The sequence below is a fragment of the Rutilus rutilus genome (genome assembly GCF_951802725.1).
Source record: "Rutilus rutilus genome assembly, chromosome: 3".
NCBI classification, from domain to species: Eukaryota; Metazoa; Chordata; class Actinopteri; order Cypriniformes; family Leuciscidae; genus Rutilus; species Rutilus rutilus.
Window position 1 is genome coordinate 12452123 of NC_140211.1, and position 21483 is coordinate 12473605.

Sequence of the window (21483 nt, forward strand, 5' to 3'; positions counted from 1 at the left end):
TATATTTCCAAGACCCTTGTGATGGTACATCGACTCACAATAGGTTGAATGACACGTCTGCCATAGCCTGATGGGGTCTGTATCGCTTTTACTGGCACTACGGAACTTCGGGGTTTGGGTAGTAACCCGAGCACAAAAAGAACTACAAAATTCGACTGCTTTACGGCATACCTCACTTCAAAAATTACATGGTGTTGCTTTAGCAGAGGAGAAAATGGCAGAAAGACGAAAAGGGAGAAGAAATGTGTTGCAGACCATGGATGACAGTGAGTTAAAAAGACGCTATAGATTTAAAAAAAAAGTTTTATTACGAAATTCAATTGTTTTTTAAACTTCAACGGAGTACCCGCCTTCAAGGAAGTTAACGCTTGTCAGGAGAGTGGACAAATGAAATGTACAAGAGTGGTAGGACCAGGCTAGATTTCCACATCATTTTAAAAGCAAAAATTCTAGGCTACAAGATCCAGTTCTCAAAAGTCTTATGAACAAATATTCAGTATGGGTTTTATGGCCTTATTTCAGTGACTTCAGTGGTTCAAGCCTTTTTTTCAAAAAACGTTTACATACATGCTACTTATTATTGTAGCAGAGTTTTGAGACAAAGTTGCTATAGAGTCAGAATTGCAATATATAAACTCGCAATTCTGAGGGAAAAAAATCTGTCTTTTTTTTCCCCTCTGAGTTTTTAACTCGCAATTGCGAGTTTATATCTCACAATATAAGTTTCACAATATAAGTTTATTCCATGGCGGAAACAAGCTTCCATAAAGTTCAGCCCCACCTACTCATTAACATCAAATTTGCATACACGCTGACTTTTAAAATGAATTTTAAAACTTAAAAAAATGATGTCACTATTATTGCGTGAGCATTAGCAAAAAGCTTTGCAGTTTAGAAACGTTAAGAAAAAATATATTAGCAGTTTCTTTTTCACATTTGCATTTTAATATTGGCAGTATTGCCTCAAGATTGTAGTGAAAATGAAACGTCAAATCACCAATTGCATTTTATTTTAGAATTTGACAGGGACAAGGCATTGTGACCATGAAAATAAAATAATTTAATTTTCAATTTTGTCACATAGGCCTATTTTTATGGAAGTTTTTTTAAATTAAAATAATAAATCAAAGTCTCAAAACAGCTGCTCAATTGATAAATCAGATGCTCAAATTATTAAATAATAAATAAAACTCTCAAAATGGCTGCTCAAATGATAAATCAAATGCTATTTTATTTACTCATTCGGGGAAGCATGAACTATCAAAAATCTAAACTCATTTGTATTTGATTTTTAATTTTCATTATCAACCCAGTATAAACTTGCCATGAAAAAAACTCAAATGCAGGAGGGCACAGTGCTTATTAAAAATGGATGAACATATTTGACAAATTCTCAATGTGATATGGGATTTCTTTTAAAGTGGTTGCCCATCCAGTCAAGGAACTCTTTTCCTTTTTATCTTTTTGTACATAGATAATATCACACTTGCTTGCATTAAAATTCCAACGTTTTGTCTTTCTTGCATTACCCAGCATGTGTAAGTTTGCATGTGTGCATGTGTGTTATAACTAAATATTACTCAAAACACCTCAGGCATAAGAACACAACTGGAGTTGAAAACATTAACATTTATTTATTGATTAAGAGGTTATACATTTTATGATAAATATGGTCTTTTTATTGTATTATTGGCAAAGATACTATGATTCAAATTGCATTTCTATACATAAATACAAAATCTGAGGTAGGGCCTCAAGGATTTATGAGATTTAAAATAAAGTATGCCTTTTCATATATGTTTATTTTCCTCTTTTTATACGTTTTCCTTTTTTTTTTCTTTTGTCTGGCACAGAATTCAAAATCTAGATATTTTTCATATTTATACTCTACAATTCAACTCAAAGGATGCCATGATCTGTTGGAGGTACATATCTGTATCCATAGGCAGATTTCCCTCACATAAAACACACAGAAATATATGACATTACCCAAGTAATAAGAAATTTTACCTATGCTCCGATAGGTCCACAGTAAAGTGCCAAATGACACGACATACATTACAATATAGACTGACCACATAATGACTGATTGGAAGCTACTCTGTATCATTATTCTGAAATACATATAATAGTTTATTACCAGAGGACATCTATAAGGCCAAAGGTTACCTGAAGATGTCATATAACATATTGGCACACATCAATAATGAAGGATGAGTGGCAGTATCTCAGTCTCCTAAATACACAGAATAATATATTTCATTTCTTCATATATATATATATATATAGGCTATTTGTATATATATGTATACGTATATGTCTTTTTCTTTAGAATATATGTTCTTTTTAAGCTTATTTTTTTCAGAACCCTTTGAGAAGTTCTCCTTCTTTGGTTGCCTACTGCCCAGTGTCGCCCTGTAGGTAGGAAAAGGTGGTAAAGAGGGACACATTCGAGAAAAGGAGCGTAAAGGGGAAGCATACATGGACAAATAATCCACAGCAACACAAACAGCACATGCAAGACTGTTACCTATCATTTTTTCCCCACAGATTACGTGTTACTTGAAGGGGTTGTAACAATAGCTCTCGGACAGACGTACAGCAACACAAGGACTAACAGAAACTCCATCCAGAACCTCAAATATTACAACAATGATCACAGCAAGCCGTATTCAACTCGGACATTAACGTGTGCTTTGTGTAAGTGTTTGTTGTGCTACAAAACCTGGATCTTCAACTCGAGTAAAAAGCACTCAACTCTCACATACAAATTAAACATTTGCGATGCGTTGAAACCAAGGCCTATGAGGGCCTCAAACTGACTACCAGGCTGCATTTGACCATGTCTGGATGGTTGGATAAATATAAATCTAAACACTAAGCGCTGCATATTATTCCACACATCCACACGCACATATACTACACAGAGAGTAAGATTAAACATGTATCAGAAAAAGCATCTCTTTTGCGGCACTAATATACTGAGGAGCACCTTTTTTCTTTTATAAATGCTCTATATTCAAGGTGATTAGTGTAGTATCTGCATATTACATGGCTTTTGAAACACATCACTCCCAGGCAAAGTCATTATTCTCAGTGTTATTACTTGCATTGCGTGGGCAGTGTGGTTCGCTTCACTTGTAGTACTAACTAAATCATATCCACACCACTAGAACTATCAAAAAAAGTACTCGTCTTTTATTTAGGCTTTTTATCATTGTGGTGGTGGAAAGCAACAACATATTTTTGCGTGATGTTTGATCAAAGTGCTTTTGTACTCAAGTTTGGTCAGCTTTTATTATTAACCACAACTAAAAACCCATTGCCTAAAGCAATACTACAAGAGCATTCTATCTGGAGCCATATTTACAGTCCAATGGGAGAAATGGGACACTAATTATAAGATATTAAGGATTCAAATGGTCAATAATATTCAGAAAATGTGCACTTTTACCAATCTTACAGGGAACGGGATGTATAGGAATGACATATGAAGCTCCCACAAACATGTTCAACTCTAATCCAACATCTAAAAAGGTTGATAGAACGGAGTAATACCTGAGACCCTGTTTCATGAAGACGTACAGACACTCAGAGATGGAAAACGTTCAAAAAAAAAAGGAGTGTGGTCCTCAAGCATCTATCACAGAAATGTCCTTTTTTTCTAATCTACATATCTTACATATTGCAATTGTTAAAAATAGCACGTCAGCTATGTCAGTGTTTAAACACGTCGTTTCTAAAGTATGCACTTTTCATGAGACGCTTGGCTTGCCACACATACCACACTCCTTAGTTTTTCCTCTACCTTTCTTTTGTGTACTCCACGATATCTGTGCACTGCATAAGAAAAGAATAGTAGGATTCACATAGTCTATGAACAGATCACGACACATACTCGAAAGCATACTCTAAATATTAGTATACATACATACATAACTGCTATCGTTGGCCGTTGAGCACTACTCTAAACAACGCTAAAGGGTATTATTACAGTTTTGCATGGCTAAATTTTGGGATGGATCTATACTACTAGAACCTAGACTATGAGTTTGCCTTCTATAACACTGTAGAGATATTTCCAACAGGTTAGTAAATAGTTAGAAAGAGTAGGATAGCTTATAATTCACAGAGACTGAAATGTGCTCACTTCCCTCCATAATGTAGTATTAATACACACTATACTATGCAGTAGTTTATAAACAGAGGAAGTCTGAGGCACATGGTACAGCTATAAGTGGACACAAGTGGAGAGCGATAGTATGATGCCAGAAAAGAGTTTGTGTTCACTGTGCACTACTCAGCAGTTTTTCTCATACGTGTTTGCTACGTTTAAGAGATGACAAGCAAATAGACAAGAAATGTTATTTTCCTCATTTTTTCTTTTTTCTTTTTAACATCAGCAGTCACTGGAATGAAAAAAAAGGAACAAAAGAATAAAAAACAACCACTGCATGATGCACAATCAGTCAAATATTGCCTTAACAGTTGCGACTTCATCATTATATTGCCTCTGAGAAAAAGGTTCAGCTGGGATCGGTGTATCAGAATGAACTCCACTGTCAGAATGACTGCGAATAATAATTCAGAAAACAAAAATCATAGGGAGTTGTCTGTGCTTTCCACCTGAAAGACCCCTCTAAAAGTGCCAGAAGAGGGGGGAATATGGCTGAAAGAGAACGATAGGGAAAAAAGGGGAGGTTGAATGGGCAAAGAGTTTGATGTGAGTGCAGGTCTCACCCTCAGAGGCCTCGGGAAATTGCGCACTCACAGGGAAGTGAGGAGGATTATTGATATTGGGCTGATAGTTGGAAATCTTTAGGGGGAAGTTTGAGGCCAAGGGAGTTGGTGCCCAGTGGGTCGATCATGTTCTTGTAGCGTTCGCCGCGGTGTTTCATCAGGAATGGACCCCAGTCGGGTTGAGGAGAGCAAACCAACTTCAGCCGCTGCGGAGGGAGAGAAAGTCCATCAGAATCGTATGACGGGGGCTTGGTTTGCATCCTATCTTGTAGATATTGACTTATTGATTTGGTTTGATCTTTCAAAACTCAAAGAAATTACAGAATTTGAAATAGTATTACTTTGATACATTATTTTGTTTATGTGATTTCCATGTTATATATATATATATATATATATATATATATCAGTGGGGATTTAATTTGAATTATTTTATAATTATCAGCATGCAAAAGTTCTAAAACCACAGGACTAAATACAATGACCAAGTGAAGGCAAAAGGTGGTTAAAAAAAAAAATATATATATATATATATATATTGAAAAAAACCTTTTTCTTATTGAACTGAACTGAACCAACACTGACATTGTGGTCAGACTGAATTATGACTCGTATCTCATACAGAGCTCATCTGGCTATAATGACTTATTATACTCACATATCATATCTCTCATATTTCATTAAGTTTGCATCATTTATTGTATTATTTTCCTGTTTATTACTGTGACTGTTCTGTATTTTATAAAGCACTATAGAAATAAAGGTACAGATAAACATACACTTTATGTCGATTGTCCACTTTAGACATTCTATTAACTATAAAATAACTTTGCAACTACAGTATAGTACAGGTCAACTAACTCTCATTATAATACTAGTAGACCGTTAGGTTAGGGTTGAGTTGACATGTACTTGCAAAGTTTCTTACAGTCAGTAGAATGTTTCAGAAACCTCTCGGATTTCATCAAAAATATCTTAATTTGTGTTCCGAAGAAGAACGAAGGTCTTACGGGTTTGGAGCGACATGAGGGTGAGTAATTAATGACAGAAATTTCATTTTTGGGTGAACTATCCCTTTAAAGGATTAGTTCACCCCAAAATGAAAATTTCCTAATAATTTACTCACCCCAATGCCATCCAAGATATCCATGTCTTTCTTTCCTCAGTGGGAGAGAAATTATGTTTTTTGAGGAAAACATTTCTGGATTTTTCTTCTAACAATGGACTTCATTGGTTACCAACGTTTTTAAGTCCAAATCAATGCAGTTTCAAAAGTGTTTAAACGGGCTGTACGCGATCACAGCTGAAGAAGAGGTTGTTATCTAGCAAACGATAGGTCATTTTAAAAAAAATATATATAATTTATAGACTTTTTACCTTCAATAGTTCGGATTGAGCTGATCAACAACTCCACTGTTTACAATGCGACCGTACGTAGGAGGGTAGTTCAAATAGTATAGTATTGTATGTTGAATGACATATTTATGTCTTATTTATGTGCACCACCATGTCTCGTTAGATCTTTGTCTGCCCGATGTTTGTGTCGCCGCAGCGGTCTCCTCCATCTGCCTAAGGTCTTCATCTGTGTACTCAGGTTCAAAAAGGTAGGGTAGAGCGAAAAACTCCATCTCATTTTCTCCTTCAACTTCAAAATCGTCTGCCATCATTGTTTTACCTTTTTTTGTTAAAGAGCGTTTGTCTCGTTTGTCTTAGTCTTTGTACAGTCGCATTGTAAACAGTGGGGCGGTACTTCCGCCGGCGCCGGCGTGACCTTTCAACGTGATGACGTAGTTCCCTGTCCATTTGTTGATCAGCTCAATCCGAACTATTGAAGGTAAAAAGGTAATCTATAAATTATAAAAAAAAATTGAAAATGACCTATCGTTTCGCTAGATAACAACCTCTTCTTCAGCTGTGATCGCGTACAGCCCGTTTAAACACTTCAAAGACTTTTGAAACTGCATTGATTTGGACTTAAAAACGATGGTAACCAATGAAGTCCATTGTTAGAAGAAAAATCCAGAAATGTTTTCCTCAAAAAACATAATTTCTCTCCTATTGAGGAAAGAAAGACATGGATATCTTGGATGGCATTGGGGTGAGTAAATTATTAGGAATTTTTCATTTTGGGGTGAACTAATCCTTTAAGCTAAAAAATAAAATAAAAATGGCGTCTGAAAGTTGCGGTTGGTGGTCAGTTTGTGTGTAAAGGTACAGACAATCATACACACTTAGCGTTCTCCTACCTCCCTCTAACTTTGCAACTACATGTCAACTAGAAGTCATTCGAGTATTAGTAAACTGTCTGCTTAATATCTGCTAACACTTTATTTTGATGCTCCCCCAACAGACATTCTACTGACTATAAGTAACTTTGCAACTACGTTGTTCTTATTCTACTAGCCCTAACCTAACGGTCTACTAGTACTCTAATGAGAAACGTTAGTTTTTGACTAACGGTTTCCACTTTTGATGTCATTTCTAGCAAGAGATTATTATTGCAGTAATTTAATATTTGCTTAGTTATCAACAAAGCTTCCTCTATTTTTGTTGTAGATCTTTAAACAGTTATGCTTCCTTCATACGCAAAGGCTACATGCAAATACATTGCCTAATACGCTGCCTAAGTTTTCGGGCGCAGCCATAGAATGTCTAAAGTGGACACTTGAAATGAAGTGTTACCACCCAAACACCTCTCCCTTACCTCAATAAATGATCCAGGTGCGAGGTGCATCTTGATAACAAACATGATGGGAATCCATATAACAGAACAGATGACCATAAGCCAGCCGAGTACCATTGACCAGGTCGGATAAGTGTATTCCTCATAAGTCATCACCTTCCACTGGTACAGACTAAGTCCCAAAATAAACTAGAGAAAGAGGAAGAGAGAGAGAGGGTCAGTGGCAGTACTATCCAGCAGTTAGCACTGATGAATTTGCGCAAGGTATCTGCAAGAATGGTCATATAAAACTTGGTCTCATCTGTATAAGGTGGACATACTGTGAGAATGGTTGGTGTGACAAAAGCCCAACAGACTCTCCAAAACCGGTTTGGCTGGAACCCAATCATCATCTCAATGTCCTCGCAGAACCGTTGTAGACCTGCACCACAAAAGAAAGAAAGAAAGAAAGAAAGAAAGAAAGAAAGAAAGAAAGAAAGAAAGAAAGAAAGAAAGAAAGAAAGAAAGAAAGAAAGAAAGAAAAAAAGAAAGAAAGAAAAAGAAAGGACGGAAGAAAGGAAAAAGAAAGAAAATCAATGGGCAATAACATTTGTTAAATAAATTCTTTGGAAATGTATCTCACAAAACTAAATTTAGTCATTCATTTAAATGAATATATTATATGATATATACTTTTACATCTATATATATCATACATTTACATAAGTAAACTAACTAAAAAGCTTTTTAGCTTGAGCCCACTCATTACTACCTGCTTATTCGTTTTTTAGTTTTGTTTTTTGGTAGTTTTTAGTTTAGTTTGTTTAATTGTTTGTAATTTTCTTTTTCGTCACCTAAACAAATCTGATCCCTGCTGTGCACTAAAATAAATTACTGACATCTAAAGGTAAATTGTAATTTAAACTCACCATAAATGTATGAGATTCCAACCAGTTCAAATATGGCAATGATGACCAGAGAGTAAGAGGCTGCATACGTGTCCACCAGCTGAAGCATGTACATTCCACTCTGTAGGTCAAAACACACAAATACACACAATTCAAAATACAAATAGTTATCTAATGAAACCCAATCTACAAATAACCAAATAAAACAACAACAACAAAAAGACAAATTAACTTTAATTCCTGACCATTCCATTTAACTGCTTTATGAATTCCATTCCAGTCTCTTTACTTTCCTATGTACTTGCTTTATACTGATTAGCAGAGAGACACTTTAATTAAAGTGTGCAATAAAGGTAAAGGTGTTGCAGTTGGGAATAATAGTAAATGTCCTACCTCAGTGATCATGGGGAAACCAAGCACAAAAAAGGACAAACAGCAAATCAAAGTGAACTGAGGCTTGTGTTTGCGCAGGTAGTTGGGGAACTCATCAGAAACAGACGTCACTATAGTTTCTATGGTGGCAAACTAGAGAGGAACCAAAGTGTGAAAAAAAAAAAGGATTTAGTTATTGTATTTATTCAGCTTTCACATAGACTGTAAAAAAAAGACAGATGACATGTTTCCACTTCTTTTCACTGTAGAAAATTGAAGCCAAAATATCACTGAAATGGCATCATTTGGAGCCGGATTATCAAGGTCCCACCCACACTCCTGCTCCCGAGGACTCAATTCATGATGTTACACACAATTTTTATAGCATCAAATAATAAGTTGCTGATAACGCTACACCGTTTTCAACTAAAAACTTTGTATGCATTTTGGCCATTCATTTACATGACAATGGCGTTTTGGGGGCCTGAAAATGCAAAGTTTTGAAAAGGGGTTTCAAAGTGCACGTTTTTGAAAACAATACCGTTATCATCTCCATGTAAACAACAAAAAAGCGACGTCATGCGCATGCGTGTTACGAGTTCAGTCTAGTCTATAATAGTGTTTCTTTACAAAGTGACATCACCAACTACTGGCCTGGCATGAATAATACAGTGTTTTTAGTCGTTTTCATGAATCTGTGTGAACGGGGATAACACACAGGGTGACAACAACGTTGTCGTATATATGCAAAAAAAAAAAAAACGCAAAGGAAAAACTTGTTTAGTACAATGTTGTCGTGTAAATGCTGCACGATTCTGGATAAATTGAGAATCACGATTTTTTTTGTTTCAAACTGAGATCACGATTCTCCCAAGATTCTGCCTCAACAAAATAAACTAACTTAATAGAGGTACCTCTGACAAATGTTAATTGCTGCAGTCTATTTAAAATGTTTAATTAACCTGAATTGTTTGAAAAAAACTTTACAAGTCATGAATGATTCAATAGCCCCTTTCACACAGCGATCCCGGTAAATTACCGTAATTGCCGGAACCAATTTACCGGTAAATTTGAAAAGGTTCTGTTCATACATGATCTGCTACCAGTAATTTATAAATGTGAAAGGGGCTAATGACTTAATACTTCACTTGTTTCATTACTGGATGAATCACCATTTTTGAATGAATATCTTGAATGAATGATTCAAAGACAAATACATGTTTTAACAGTAGCTTGTCACACTGGTGTTGTAACAATGTAATTGATATAACCGTTGAAATATCAAGTTACTTTCAAAAGTAACTTGCTCTTTTTTGATTGCTACCATAGACATCAGTGTTTATATCCGAACAATAAACTTTTATCCCAGTACTTCTGTAACACAGAAATGATGATAATGTGTGGTTGAAAAGACTGTGAAGCGGTTTCATACCTATTCATGACAACTGCTTCCTCTGGGTCAGCGCCAACGCAAATATGAATGTTCCGGTGTGATTTTGTCAGAGGTTAACAGACATAGATTGTTGTCATTAATAAATGAGATAGCGTGGATGTTTGAATCAAGATTGCGATCTTTTAACAATTAATCGTGCAGCTCTAAAACGTACCCTATTTAAAAACAAACGTAAACATACGCCAGCATGATAAGAACTACCTGACAGAAACCATCTTCAGCAAAAAATTATTTGAAGTGCAATTGGATTTTTTAGTTTGGCTTGTGTCCCATACGATTACATGGAGAGGCCAGGGTTTATGACCTATACTGCAGCCAGCCACTAGGGGGCGATACAAATATTTTGGCTTCACTTTGCAGGAAGTGTGTGGCACACTTCAGCTATCACATAACAACTAAAGAAAAAAGATTTATGAAAGATTTATGTTTGCCATTACCATAGTGTCCAGACCAAGCGTAAGCAACATGAGGAAGAAGATGATGGCCCAGAAAGGTGACAAGGGCAGCCTAGTCAGAGCCTCTGGATACACCACAAACGCAATACCTGGACCTACAAAAAAAGAGCATATTTTCAAACCAGAAGCCTTTTAGATCTGATAATAGTGCAAACAGCACGATGAGCTTTATATATTTCCACTAACACCAACTCCAAACCTCTGATCACAGATAATCATAGCTTACCAAGCACAAACACATGCACTCATACTATGTACCTTCATCTGCCACTCTCTCGATGGGGACTTTGAGCTCATGAGCCATGAAGCCAATAACTGAAAAAATGACAAAACCAGCAAATATACTGGTGGCACTGTTCGTACACGTCACAATGAGAGTATCCCTACAAAACAAGAGACAGAGCACATGATGTCATTTTAAATCATAAATAATATTCAAATACATAGATCAGATTTTGAGACTCCCTCGCGCAGTCAGTGTTGCAGTATTCTTTTTAAAATGAATGTGAAACAATAATAGTTATCCTATTTTTGTTGGTTAAAGAGACTAATTTGTGTACATTCGATAATTCAGATAGTACACTCTTGTTTATTCATCACATTGGTCTCAACAAATCGTAATCAATGTACACTAGTGTTAAAATGTTTGGGATCAGTACGATTCTTTTCTTTTTTTTTAAAGAAGTCTCAAATGTTCACCAAGGCTGCATTAATTTGATCAAAGTAAAAACAGAAATATTGTGAAATATTATTCAAATTGGTTACACTTTATTTTAGGGTGTAAGTATTACAGTGTAATTATACATTTAAGTACTGAGCAATAATAATTAACTACATGTACTAACTATAGGGTTAGGGTTAGGATGAGGGTTTGGTTTAGGGTTAATTGCATGTAACTATGCATAATTTATAGTTACTACTACAGTAACTGTAATGTGTAACAATGACATTGTAAAATAAAGAGTTACCGTGTTCTCTATTAATATATTTTCAAATGTTATTTATTCCTTTGATCAAAGCTGAATTTTCAGCATCATTACTCCAGTCTTCAGAGTCACATGATCCTTCAGAAATCATTCTAATATGATTCTTTGCTGCACAAGAAACATTTATGATCAATGTTAAAAACATTTGTGCTGTGTTTTTGTGGAAAACCATGATCTTTTTATTTTTTCAGGATTCTTTGATGAATAGAAAGTTCAAAATAACAGCATTTATGTATAAATTGACAGTTTATTTGAAATAAAAATATTCTGTAACAATTATACATATAACCTGCCACTTTGATCAATTAAATGCATCCTTGCTGGATACAAATAATTGATTTCTTTTTTCTTTTCTTTTTTCTTTCTGACCTCAAACTTTTGACCTGTAACTGACAGTGCTAGTTACCTGTAACAGTTGTTGTGGAACTTATTGTAGGATGACAGGGTTATGAGACCTCCCCATGCTGCAGACAGAGAGAAGAAGATCTGGGTAGCAGCATCCTTCCACACCTAGAGTTAAAGCGAAAGAGAGAAAGAAACGCAGACAGACAGACAGGTGGAAGAAGAAAAATAAGACTGAATCTAGAGCGTCCATCAAACAGAAAACATTTGACTATAGTGAATAAAAAACATTCTTTCTATTACCTTGGAATCATTGAGTTTTTCCCATTTGGGTGTTATGAAGTAGAGGATCCCAGAACCGGCCCCAGGCAGAGTGACCCCTCGGATCAGCAGGATGACCAACACCACGTAAGGGAACGTGGCAGTGAAATACACCACCTGAAAACAAGAAAAATAGTGAATAACAATGTTTTAATCAAAGAGATTACTAGCCAGTAGTTTATCTAGGTTAAAGATCAATTCTAACTTTTGATTTGCCCCTCTTTCGCCTTAAAAAAAAAAAAAAAGATTAACCCATCTAATATTTCTTATGCCAAATTAAAAAAAACACACATTTAAGAATTGGGGTTATTTCTACTTAATTGCTAATTACTCACAGTTTTGGTACTCTCTAATATGAACTGTCTGATGATTGTAATATTACAAAGCCTTAATTTCTCGTTTTTAAGAGAGAGACTCCAAGAAACCTGTCTTGAATCCCAAATTCACCAATAAAACACAAAGGCTACTGAAACCTTAATAATATGAAACATTTTTATACCATTCAAAGATCTGGGGTCAGTAAGATTTTTTTTTCCCAGCAAGGATGCATTAAATTAATCAAAAGAGACAGAAAAGACATTTATAATGTTACAAAATAATTCTGTTTTAAGTTAATGGTATTTTTAAACTCTCTATTCATCAAAGAACCGTAAAAAATGACCAAAAAAATATTAAGCAGCACAACTGTTTTCAACATTGATCATAATAATAAATGTTTCCTGAGCAGCAAATCATCATATTATAATGATTTCTGAAAGATCATGTGACACTGAAGACTGGAGTAATGATGCTGAAAATACAGTCTTTACCATAACAGCATTACATTACATTTTAAAACATATTTAAAAAGGAAAACAGTTATAACTGTTTTCAATATTACATTTTTACTGTATTTTTGATCAAATAAACTCAGCCTTGGTGAGCATAAAAGACTTACCAAATATATTTTAAAATCTTACCGACCCCCAACTTCTGAAAGGTGTGTATTCATTTCTGAAAACTCAGTATTAGCTGATTTCTTTAAAGAGGATGAGTGACTAGATAAAACTTGCCACAAACGAAGTGGGCTTTGCATTGGACCAGAATGAGGCCTGCAGGCTTCTCTTTTATCATAGTTCCTGTAAATGAGAAATAAGGAGAGAAAATAGTCAACCTGTTTTCTTACCTTCCCTGAGGACTTGATTCCCTTAGCCAAAGAGGCATAAACAATAAGCCAAGCCAGTAAAAGGCAAGCAGCCAAAGGCCAACGAATGTCACCTGGGTATTCAATACCCTTAGAAATATGCAACACGTTATACCTATCAAGAAAGCAGAAAGATTTGCATACATTTAATCTACAAAACATAAAACACCTTTAAACACAGAAAGATAGATCGAAAAGCACACTTACTTGAAATACTCCTCACTAGGGCTGACATAGGTTTTATTGTCCATTGTCACATTTAACAGTTTACTTAAATTCCCGACAGCATTTGCAGATAAACAGAATGTAGTGTTCTTGACTGATGTGATGTTTCTGTCCCTTAGTATACAGGTGTCTGGCCAGAAGAAACAATGACAGAACTTGGAATGAACGTGAATTTGTTTTCCATCATAATTCACTGCCTAGTTGAAAAACATTTTAAAGTAAATCAAGTCCAAGAAATCAATCAACCGTTGCACACACACATCCACACAATAGACCTTATTCACAGCAGCGCCATCTTTGTTTTTTAACAGGAATTAAAGCGAGTGGTAAGGGATAGACATACATCTCTTCAGTGGGTTGTAGCCTACTGTTATTTCATGCGTTTCTAACTGTTCTGCTGACGAAACACGAAAAAAGACATTTCAGTGGAAAATATGAACTGTGGAAAAGTATACGTGATCTACATTGAAAACACGGTAAGTTGTATCCCTCAGTCTCGCTTTCATTCATACCTGTCATGGCGCTGCTCTGAATAAGGTCTATACAGTCTTTGATATTGCCGTGCAGATTCAGTGGCGCTATACTCAGACAAGCCACGAGGTGGCAGTGCATCTCACTGCGGCACTGCACCAACTCTTACAGTAAATTTGTCAAGCAAGCAGATTTTCTGCTGAATTCACCAAAAGCACGACATTGAGAAAAGCGTTTTAAAACGATTTACAACGTAAAATGCTAACAAATTCAATCAAATACATAATAAAGCCCCAGAGTTTTCATTCTAATTCGATTTTTAAGCATTCATTATGATAGGTCACACACATTTTTTTCACCAATAGCACAATGTGAAACAATAATCCTAAATAAAAATAAAAACGCCAAATCCATTTGTATTGCACGATGGTAAATCAGTTTTTGTAGCAGACAAAAAAAAAAAAAAAATCTGTCAAGTCATCAAATAAGAACTTTTGTTGAAATAATACAGGACAATTGCGTTTGGGGTATAAAGGGAGAAACTAAGTAATTGAGAGGTATAGGCCACTTAATTCCTGAAATACAGGTTGCGCATTGCGCATTTTAGTTAGAAAAAAGAAGGGGGGGGGGGGGGGGTACTCAGAGAGAAAGAGAGAGAGAAAGAGAGAGAGGGGGGACTCATCCTTACCCAAAAGCAGCATGTCTTTGTCTTTGCACTCGATGGTGTTCCACTCATTTTTACAGGTGGCCCATGGCAGTGTCTCCTTCAACGAAGCGAACAGGTAGTACAATGTCCAGCACATAATAATATTATAGTATATGGCTATCAAGACAGATATTATCAACATGGCAATCCCGCAACCTATAATAACAAAATGAAACCAGATAATAGAAATTACACTTAAAGCAGGCGGAAAGTCGATTACCATTTGACTGGAAACACTAACAGAACACATTAACACAAACAGTGCTCATCATATCTGAGGATCGGTTAATAAAAGTACCGTCAGTTTACCTTGTAGAGCTGGAATCGCTTTCCACACTGACACCGGGCCTTGGCTGGCGAACTGACCCAACGACACCTCCAAAAGAAATATAGGGATGCCGGCCAGGCATAACATGATTAGGTAAGGTATCAAAAACGCACCTGAAGGAAGAGAGAACAGCTGCTTTTGGACGAAATTCAGGACTTAATAATCAAAGTGAACAAACTCCCACAAAGTTTAGTAGCTATATAATTAACCTTAATTTTGAAATTTGAGTTTTAATTTGTTTGTAATTAAAATAAACACATAATATAAGCTTTAATAATATAGCGTTGATAATATTATTAGGCTATATTGAAATAAGATCATTTATAATAAATAGCCTAGGCTACATTAAATATTAAAAATAATAAAACATACAACAATATACACTTTTCAATTGTATAATAATAACACTAAAAATGCTGTGTTGTTTCAACTCACGTTTGGGTAAAATATGGACAAAACCAACCGTTCGTTTTAAAAATGTAATAAAAAAATTTAAACCAACGGTTGGGTTTCTCCATAGTTGACCCAACCATGGGTTGAAACAACCCATCTTCTTTTTTTTTTTTGAGTAATTTTGTTTGCCTTATAATTCGTAGGCTAGGCTACTCTATGCAATCCGTAATCATAAAACAATTTTTTATGTTATAACAGATTTTTTTTTATTATTATTGCTTCTAACGAAAGTGTACATGTGTATATTACAACGCATGGCCATTGTGGAAAATCAAAAGACTAGTTTTCGATAAACTAAAATATCTGTACAAGCACCAAAATATTCAGTTTAGTTCTCGCGTGCTGTCCCTTAATTATTTTCTCACCTCCACCATTCTGGAAAGCAAGATATGGGAATCTCCACACATTTCCCAACCCCACGGCATATCCCACCATGGACAGAATAAAATCCAGTTTGTTGGTCCAGTTCCCCCGGGCTTTATTCTCATCTCCTCCCGCATCATCATCATCATCCTCCTGGAAGAACAGTCCACTAAGTGTTTAGCATTATCGGCAGTGGGGAGTTATAATAGATATTCGATTATTAACGATCATGACAATTATCAGATTATGGGTCAATAAAATGATAGATGTATTAACATTTCATCACTTGAAAAAACAACCACACAAATTCTCCCCCAACAACTTTTTGTCCCGTTTCGGTGACCTGGCTGCCCTTGGCTCTGATGAAAACCCCCAATGGGAATTGTCCCATAAGCAGATTCTTATGTAACACATTATCCTGCAACACAACCAGCCATCAGAAACCAATCTCTGGGGAAGACAAACCTCACAGTTCGCAGAGTAAAGCATACATGCAGACAGAGCTCAGCAGCTTCATTTACAACCAAAAAACAAATGTTGTGACTCTATTGTTTCAGTGGCAATGCAGCAGTTTCCAAGCACTTGATGTATTCGGATCCTTGACACATCCTCTTACTCGACCTGTTTGTGAAATCTGGTGTAATTATTGTGCTGTCAGAAATAATCACTATCAATACTTAAATCTTTCCAGATTGGAAGCAGATTTCGTTTCGCTGTCCACTTTTGAGAGAAGAACAATGTCCTTCTGTCCAAAACACTTATGATTTGTTCTAATACGAGAACCGGATATCACACATAACAGTCATAGAATACAAAACCAAACTAATAGGCCTGCAGTTATCTTACACAGTTTAAAAAAGGAGCAAATTATGCTAAAGTGCAAACAAAAGGTTCGGGGGTCTTAAAGTCATTATTTCAAGTGTATATGTTTAAAACGTGTCCTTAACGATAAAATAGCCTAAGCTGGCTTCACGTGCTATCGGAATATCGTAAATACGACTTTCCTAGTTAAAAATTGGACATGAACGCCCTTTCAAGTCGTATTTACTACTGGGATGCTCGGGTATCATTTTAATACCCAAGTTCCCGAGTTGGTGCTGTGACTGATATTCTTTATTCGTTTTACAGTGCGCAGTTTATCAGAGTAATGCAGATTAACAAATATGAATAATCATTTGAAGCGTATCGTACAGCGAAAATAGCCTGTATTTGACCGAAATTCCAGAATCAGCAGCAAGCTGACTATCTAGATAGCGAGGTGAATGTTTATATTGTTGTCAGTGAATGACGCTAAATATCATTTTGGCTTTGGTACGATTTTCCCCAAAACAGGCAAGAATAAACCTGGTGTCCATGACCATGATTCCTGTTCTTTCCAACAACAAAGCACCTGATTACGACAAACTCGTAATCACGACTTCAGACGTGGGAAGTAGGAAATATCCGATAGCATATGAAGGCACGTTAGCACAGCACTTATCTATAGCCTACCTGTCGCCAAATAGATGCCAGCGAATAGATTTGCGGCAAAGAGGTTACCATAGCAACAATAAGCTACCCCAAATAACTCTCATTTACTACAAAGTGTTTAAATGCCACAATAAAACACTACATCTTTTTTAAAGCCTACCGTGCTTGTGGTTGGCACCAAATTACCTTTCGGTTGAGTGAGACAAACAAGCCTTTATAAAAAACATTTTTTTAAACATTAAGCTATGTTATTTTATTTTTTATTTTTAAATCCCAGCAGAGTTGGTTAAACAAAGTTCTCGCACACATTTCAAAATTTAAACTGTAAAAAAAAAAAAAAAAAAAAAAACCGGACAAAGCAGCAACTTGATTCCTTTCGCTCACCAATGCAATAGCCTACCAAACTTAAAAAAAAAACAAAAAAAAAACCCTCAACATCACAGCTTTTGCTTTTGCTCAAGACTCTCCCCGTTTGAAAGCTTTGCGCTCAGGGGTGATTGGCTGATTCTACCCTATTGAAACGCTCATTTGTAAGCACTTACCCCGGTCACCGTGCCAGGCAGAACAGATGTATTGCCATCTGTGCCCAGTATGATGGTGGTCTGGCTCATGGAGGTCCAGTCACCGGTGCTGTTCTTATGCTCTGCCGCGATCCTTACAGCACTTTGATTGTTAGTCATGAAGTCCGACGTGGCTTTACCGGTCGAACCATCCATTTTACCAACGGAATCCTTGCGCACGTCGGAATTAACGGGAGCAAACGGGGGTCCAGGTGCAGCGTTCTTAAACGTCCCGTATGCTTTACTGGCTTCCATTTCGCACGGTTTATTTTCCGAGGGACAAAAAGTTTTCCGTTCGTTTGCAGGCGGCGGTTGGGGCACCGGGTTGCCGTTCTCCGGTTTGTTATTAGTTGTAGCTCCAACCGCTCCCCCCGACGGCTGGGGAGGAATACTGTTTGACGGCTGTCTCAACATTTCTCCGTGATCGGAAAAATCCTGCAACGTTAAAACGTTAAATACACATTAGACAGAAACTGAATAAATGCTATTTCACACCTATGACCCAACATTTTACACAAACCTGCCTATAGGCAAAATATTCACGCTTTCATACTGTAACTTCTGCAACGTGTGTTTTTGCTAGATCGTTTCTGGACATGTCTGCTCCACTTCTTTGATTTTCAGCTCACGGACGGTCGCTGTTTGCTTCTTGCTTTTACCATTAGAGAAAGGTTCTTTAATTTTACGCCTCATTTACCTCCTGTCATTCAACCTCGGAGCATCCCCTGGTTTTATGGGCAATAGACAAGCTGCCGGGCTCGGCCGAGGCTTTCCCCCCTGCGGCAGGCACCAGTCCCGGTGCAAGTGTGCAGTACAAACCCGGGTGCAAACATGGAACATTACACCAACAATTACACTGCACCATAGGAGAACACTCTCCTAAAACCATGAAAAAAAAAAGGAAAAAAAAAAAAACTATAAAAATAATTTATAAATTGTATACCAAAGGGAAAAAAAAACGTATTAATTCGGCTGTTATTCTATGAATAATAGGCTATTATGGGTTTTTAACTTTTATTCATTGATAATGCTATAGCATAATATTTCCTAATAACACACACAAGTAATATTTCCGTTGAAACGGTGTAAAAAGCCTGCATTAAAGTTTCAGCACCGTGGACAGCGACTCTTTGTTAATTAGCGCATTTACAAATAACACTTTTTCGTTCCCAAAACTACTCCAAATAATTTGCAAACTGTTAACACACAAAGCGTAAAGTAATGAATGTGCTGTACTCACCATTTGTGCAGAGTCAACAAATGTGGGTTAATAGCAGAAAACAGCTGGAAAGACGGCAGGCAGACTGAGTTTGGCTGTGCAAAGTGCACAGCTTTCTATATCTCCGTGGGAAAGATCGGGTTTGCGTCAGTGCATGGTAAAGTACCCTTCGCATGACATTTTCTTGATAACAGGGCTTTGATAAATCATTGGCCTTCAATTCTGATTTTTAAAGGGGCAACAAGCGAAGACGTGAGCTCGTGACACACACAAGGCAGCGCGAGACTACGTTTGGGGACGGACTGGCTCGTGACTGATTAATAAACTTGTCCCTCAGGACTATGTAAAGATGTTCATCTGACGCACGGAGAAGATTCTGCAGACGCAGGCATCGTGGGGACTGCATAGCTGACCGAGTCCTATAGATACATATAATGACTTTTCATCATGCAATATTATTAAAAAAAAATAGATAACAGGCCCATTCTTATATTTTCTAATTACATCTTATCGCAGGTTATTTACAAGCAATGCACAGATCTGCATCAAGGCTGGCGTTTTTTTATTGATTTAGATAAGGCCATGGAAATATAATTTTTGAACGAAATAGCCTATATTTTACATGAATGAACACTCAAACAGTTGACTTTACATTATTATGAAACACCATTATATAAAAAATATATATATTTTCTTGCACAGTTTCTAAGTATTTGAGCAATGTTATATTTCACGGTTCTTATTTACACGTCAAACAAACCCCCACGTATGCTTATGCGTCACTGGCACACATATTGCTCAAGTGTGAAAAGTGGGCGAGGTTTTCAGAGGAGTGGAGGTACTCGTTTGTTAAACTTTTACGCAAGACAAAGGAGGAGTAATTTTCTATTTTTAGCTTCGATGTTGAGCATCCAAGCATCATACCCCGGAGTACAGTTTTTAAACAGAGAAGCACTGAATGGAACATAGCATCTTTATGAAATTATTATTATTATTATTGGGAAGAAAATGCATGAATAACGAACACGCATTAGGCTACAATAAATAGACCTATAGTTTTTGTGTATTAGATTCATATTTGAATACACTGAGCTGTTAAAGATTATGCATTTTGATTAAAGATATTATAAATTGGCCAAGAAGATAATGAAGTAATATAATAACGCTGGTAAGTTGTTATTGAATCTTCGGCCCGCTCAGTTCCTCAGTCTTGATATCACTCTCTACATGCAGGCTTCTGCAGTGACCATCATAAATCTGCGGCCGCCTGTGATAAGCCTCTATACGGCTGGATTAGCTCTTCGCTCTGGGTTTAATTGCTTTGTCAACAAAGAATAATTGTAATTGATTTCTGCTTCTCTTTCTGTGTCACCTTTATACGTTCTCTTTAAAGCAGGTAAAGAAAAACAAAGTGCGTCTAAGAAATAGCTAACAGGAATAGGCTATAGCCTATGGTCTTTCAGAGCTCTATATTTCAATTTCTCAGGCAGTTTAGTCCATTTTCAAATTAGTAACTGTCTTTTGTTTAATAACTTTTTTGTTTTGGTATTCGGCTATTTCCCCAGACTTGTTTAGCTTTTTCTGCCATAAAACGACACCGAACGCATTGGGTCTGATAAGGAATAAATTATGTTGAAACAAAGTACTCTCCACTTTCTTTCACCCTGTAATTAATTACATAGCCTAAGATAAGATTACGCATCAGGCGATAGTCATTTGTCGTCTTAGTATGTTGTTAAAACAACACAAAACCGTGCCCGTGAGGTAGGCTATGGAATATTAAAGGGCCATAAACGAAATAAAATAAGTGCTTACACCTAACCACGATTATCAGTTTCTGCCTTTGCAATGGACTTATTTTATTTTTTTATTGTTTATTTTTTTTAATGCAACGCAAGCGCATCAATAAAAACTTGTTTCATATTAGCACGATGGGTTTTCTTTTTCAGACCTGGGACAGTCTTGCACACTCGCTGCGGCGTGCACGCGCACGTAAAGGGGGCAAGAACACAAGTGTGGATATTGGAGCACAGCCATCGACCCATGGGAGTAAAATGGTAGTGCCGTACAATAATAAATCATACCTGTCGCAAAATTGTCCGTGATTTCTCTTAAAAACTGCATTTTTTTGGCTTTGCTCACTCCAAAATGAATAAGTCATGCCAAACATAGATTAGCGGACAGGCCGTCAATTTGCATTTCCCACCCAATAAGCAGTTTATTCAACCTACGGAGGCATTTACTACATTGGCTGCCATTCAAATAG

The 21483-nt window shown here is 36.5% G+C and overlaps 1 protein-coding gene across 1 annotated transcript; it reads right to left on the minus strand.

Moving 5' to 3' along the window:
- Positions 1–1676: 1676 nt before the first annotated feature.
- Positions 1677–19735, minus strand: slc6a5 (solute carrier family 6 member 5). The gene is made up of 16 exons (XM_084406132.1): positions 19239–19735; positions 17981–18433; positions 15971–16121; positions 15134–15265; positions 14807–14980; positions 13630–13777; positions 13405–13537; positions 12222–12356; positions 11983–12086; positions 10849–10973; positions 10573–10685; positions 8704–8835; positions 8332–8431; positions 7744–7844; positions 7445–7612; positions 1677–4946 (listed from the first exon to the last, which is right to left on the minus strand). The coding sequence occupies exons 1-16, from the start codon at positions 19239–19241 to the stop codon at positions 4788–4790; spliced, it is 2331 nt and encodes a 776-aa protein (XP_084262258.1). The 5' UTR covers positions 19242–19735; the 3' UTR covers positions 1677–4787.
- Between the last annotated feature and the right edge of the window lie 1748 nt (positions 19736–21483).

What these genes read in the sequence shown, in the direction of transcription:
- slc6a5 (XM_084406132.1), bottom strand. An exon ending in CAAAGACATGCTGCTTTTGG is followed by an intron (nt 13,778 to 14,806) that starts GTAAGGATGAGT and finishes TCTTCTGGCCAG; the next exon opens with ACACCTGTATACTAAGGGAC. An exon ending in CGAGAGAGTGGCAGATGAAG is followed by an intron (nt 10,686 to 10,848) that starts GTACATAGTATG and finishes CTTTTTTTGTAG; the next exon opens with GTCCAGGTATTGCGTTTGTG.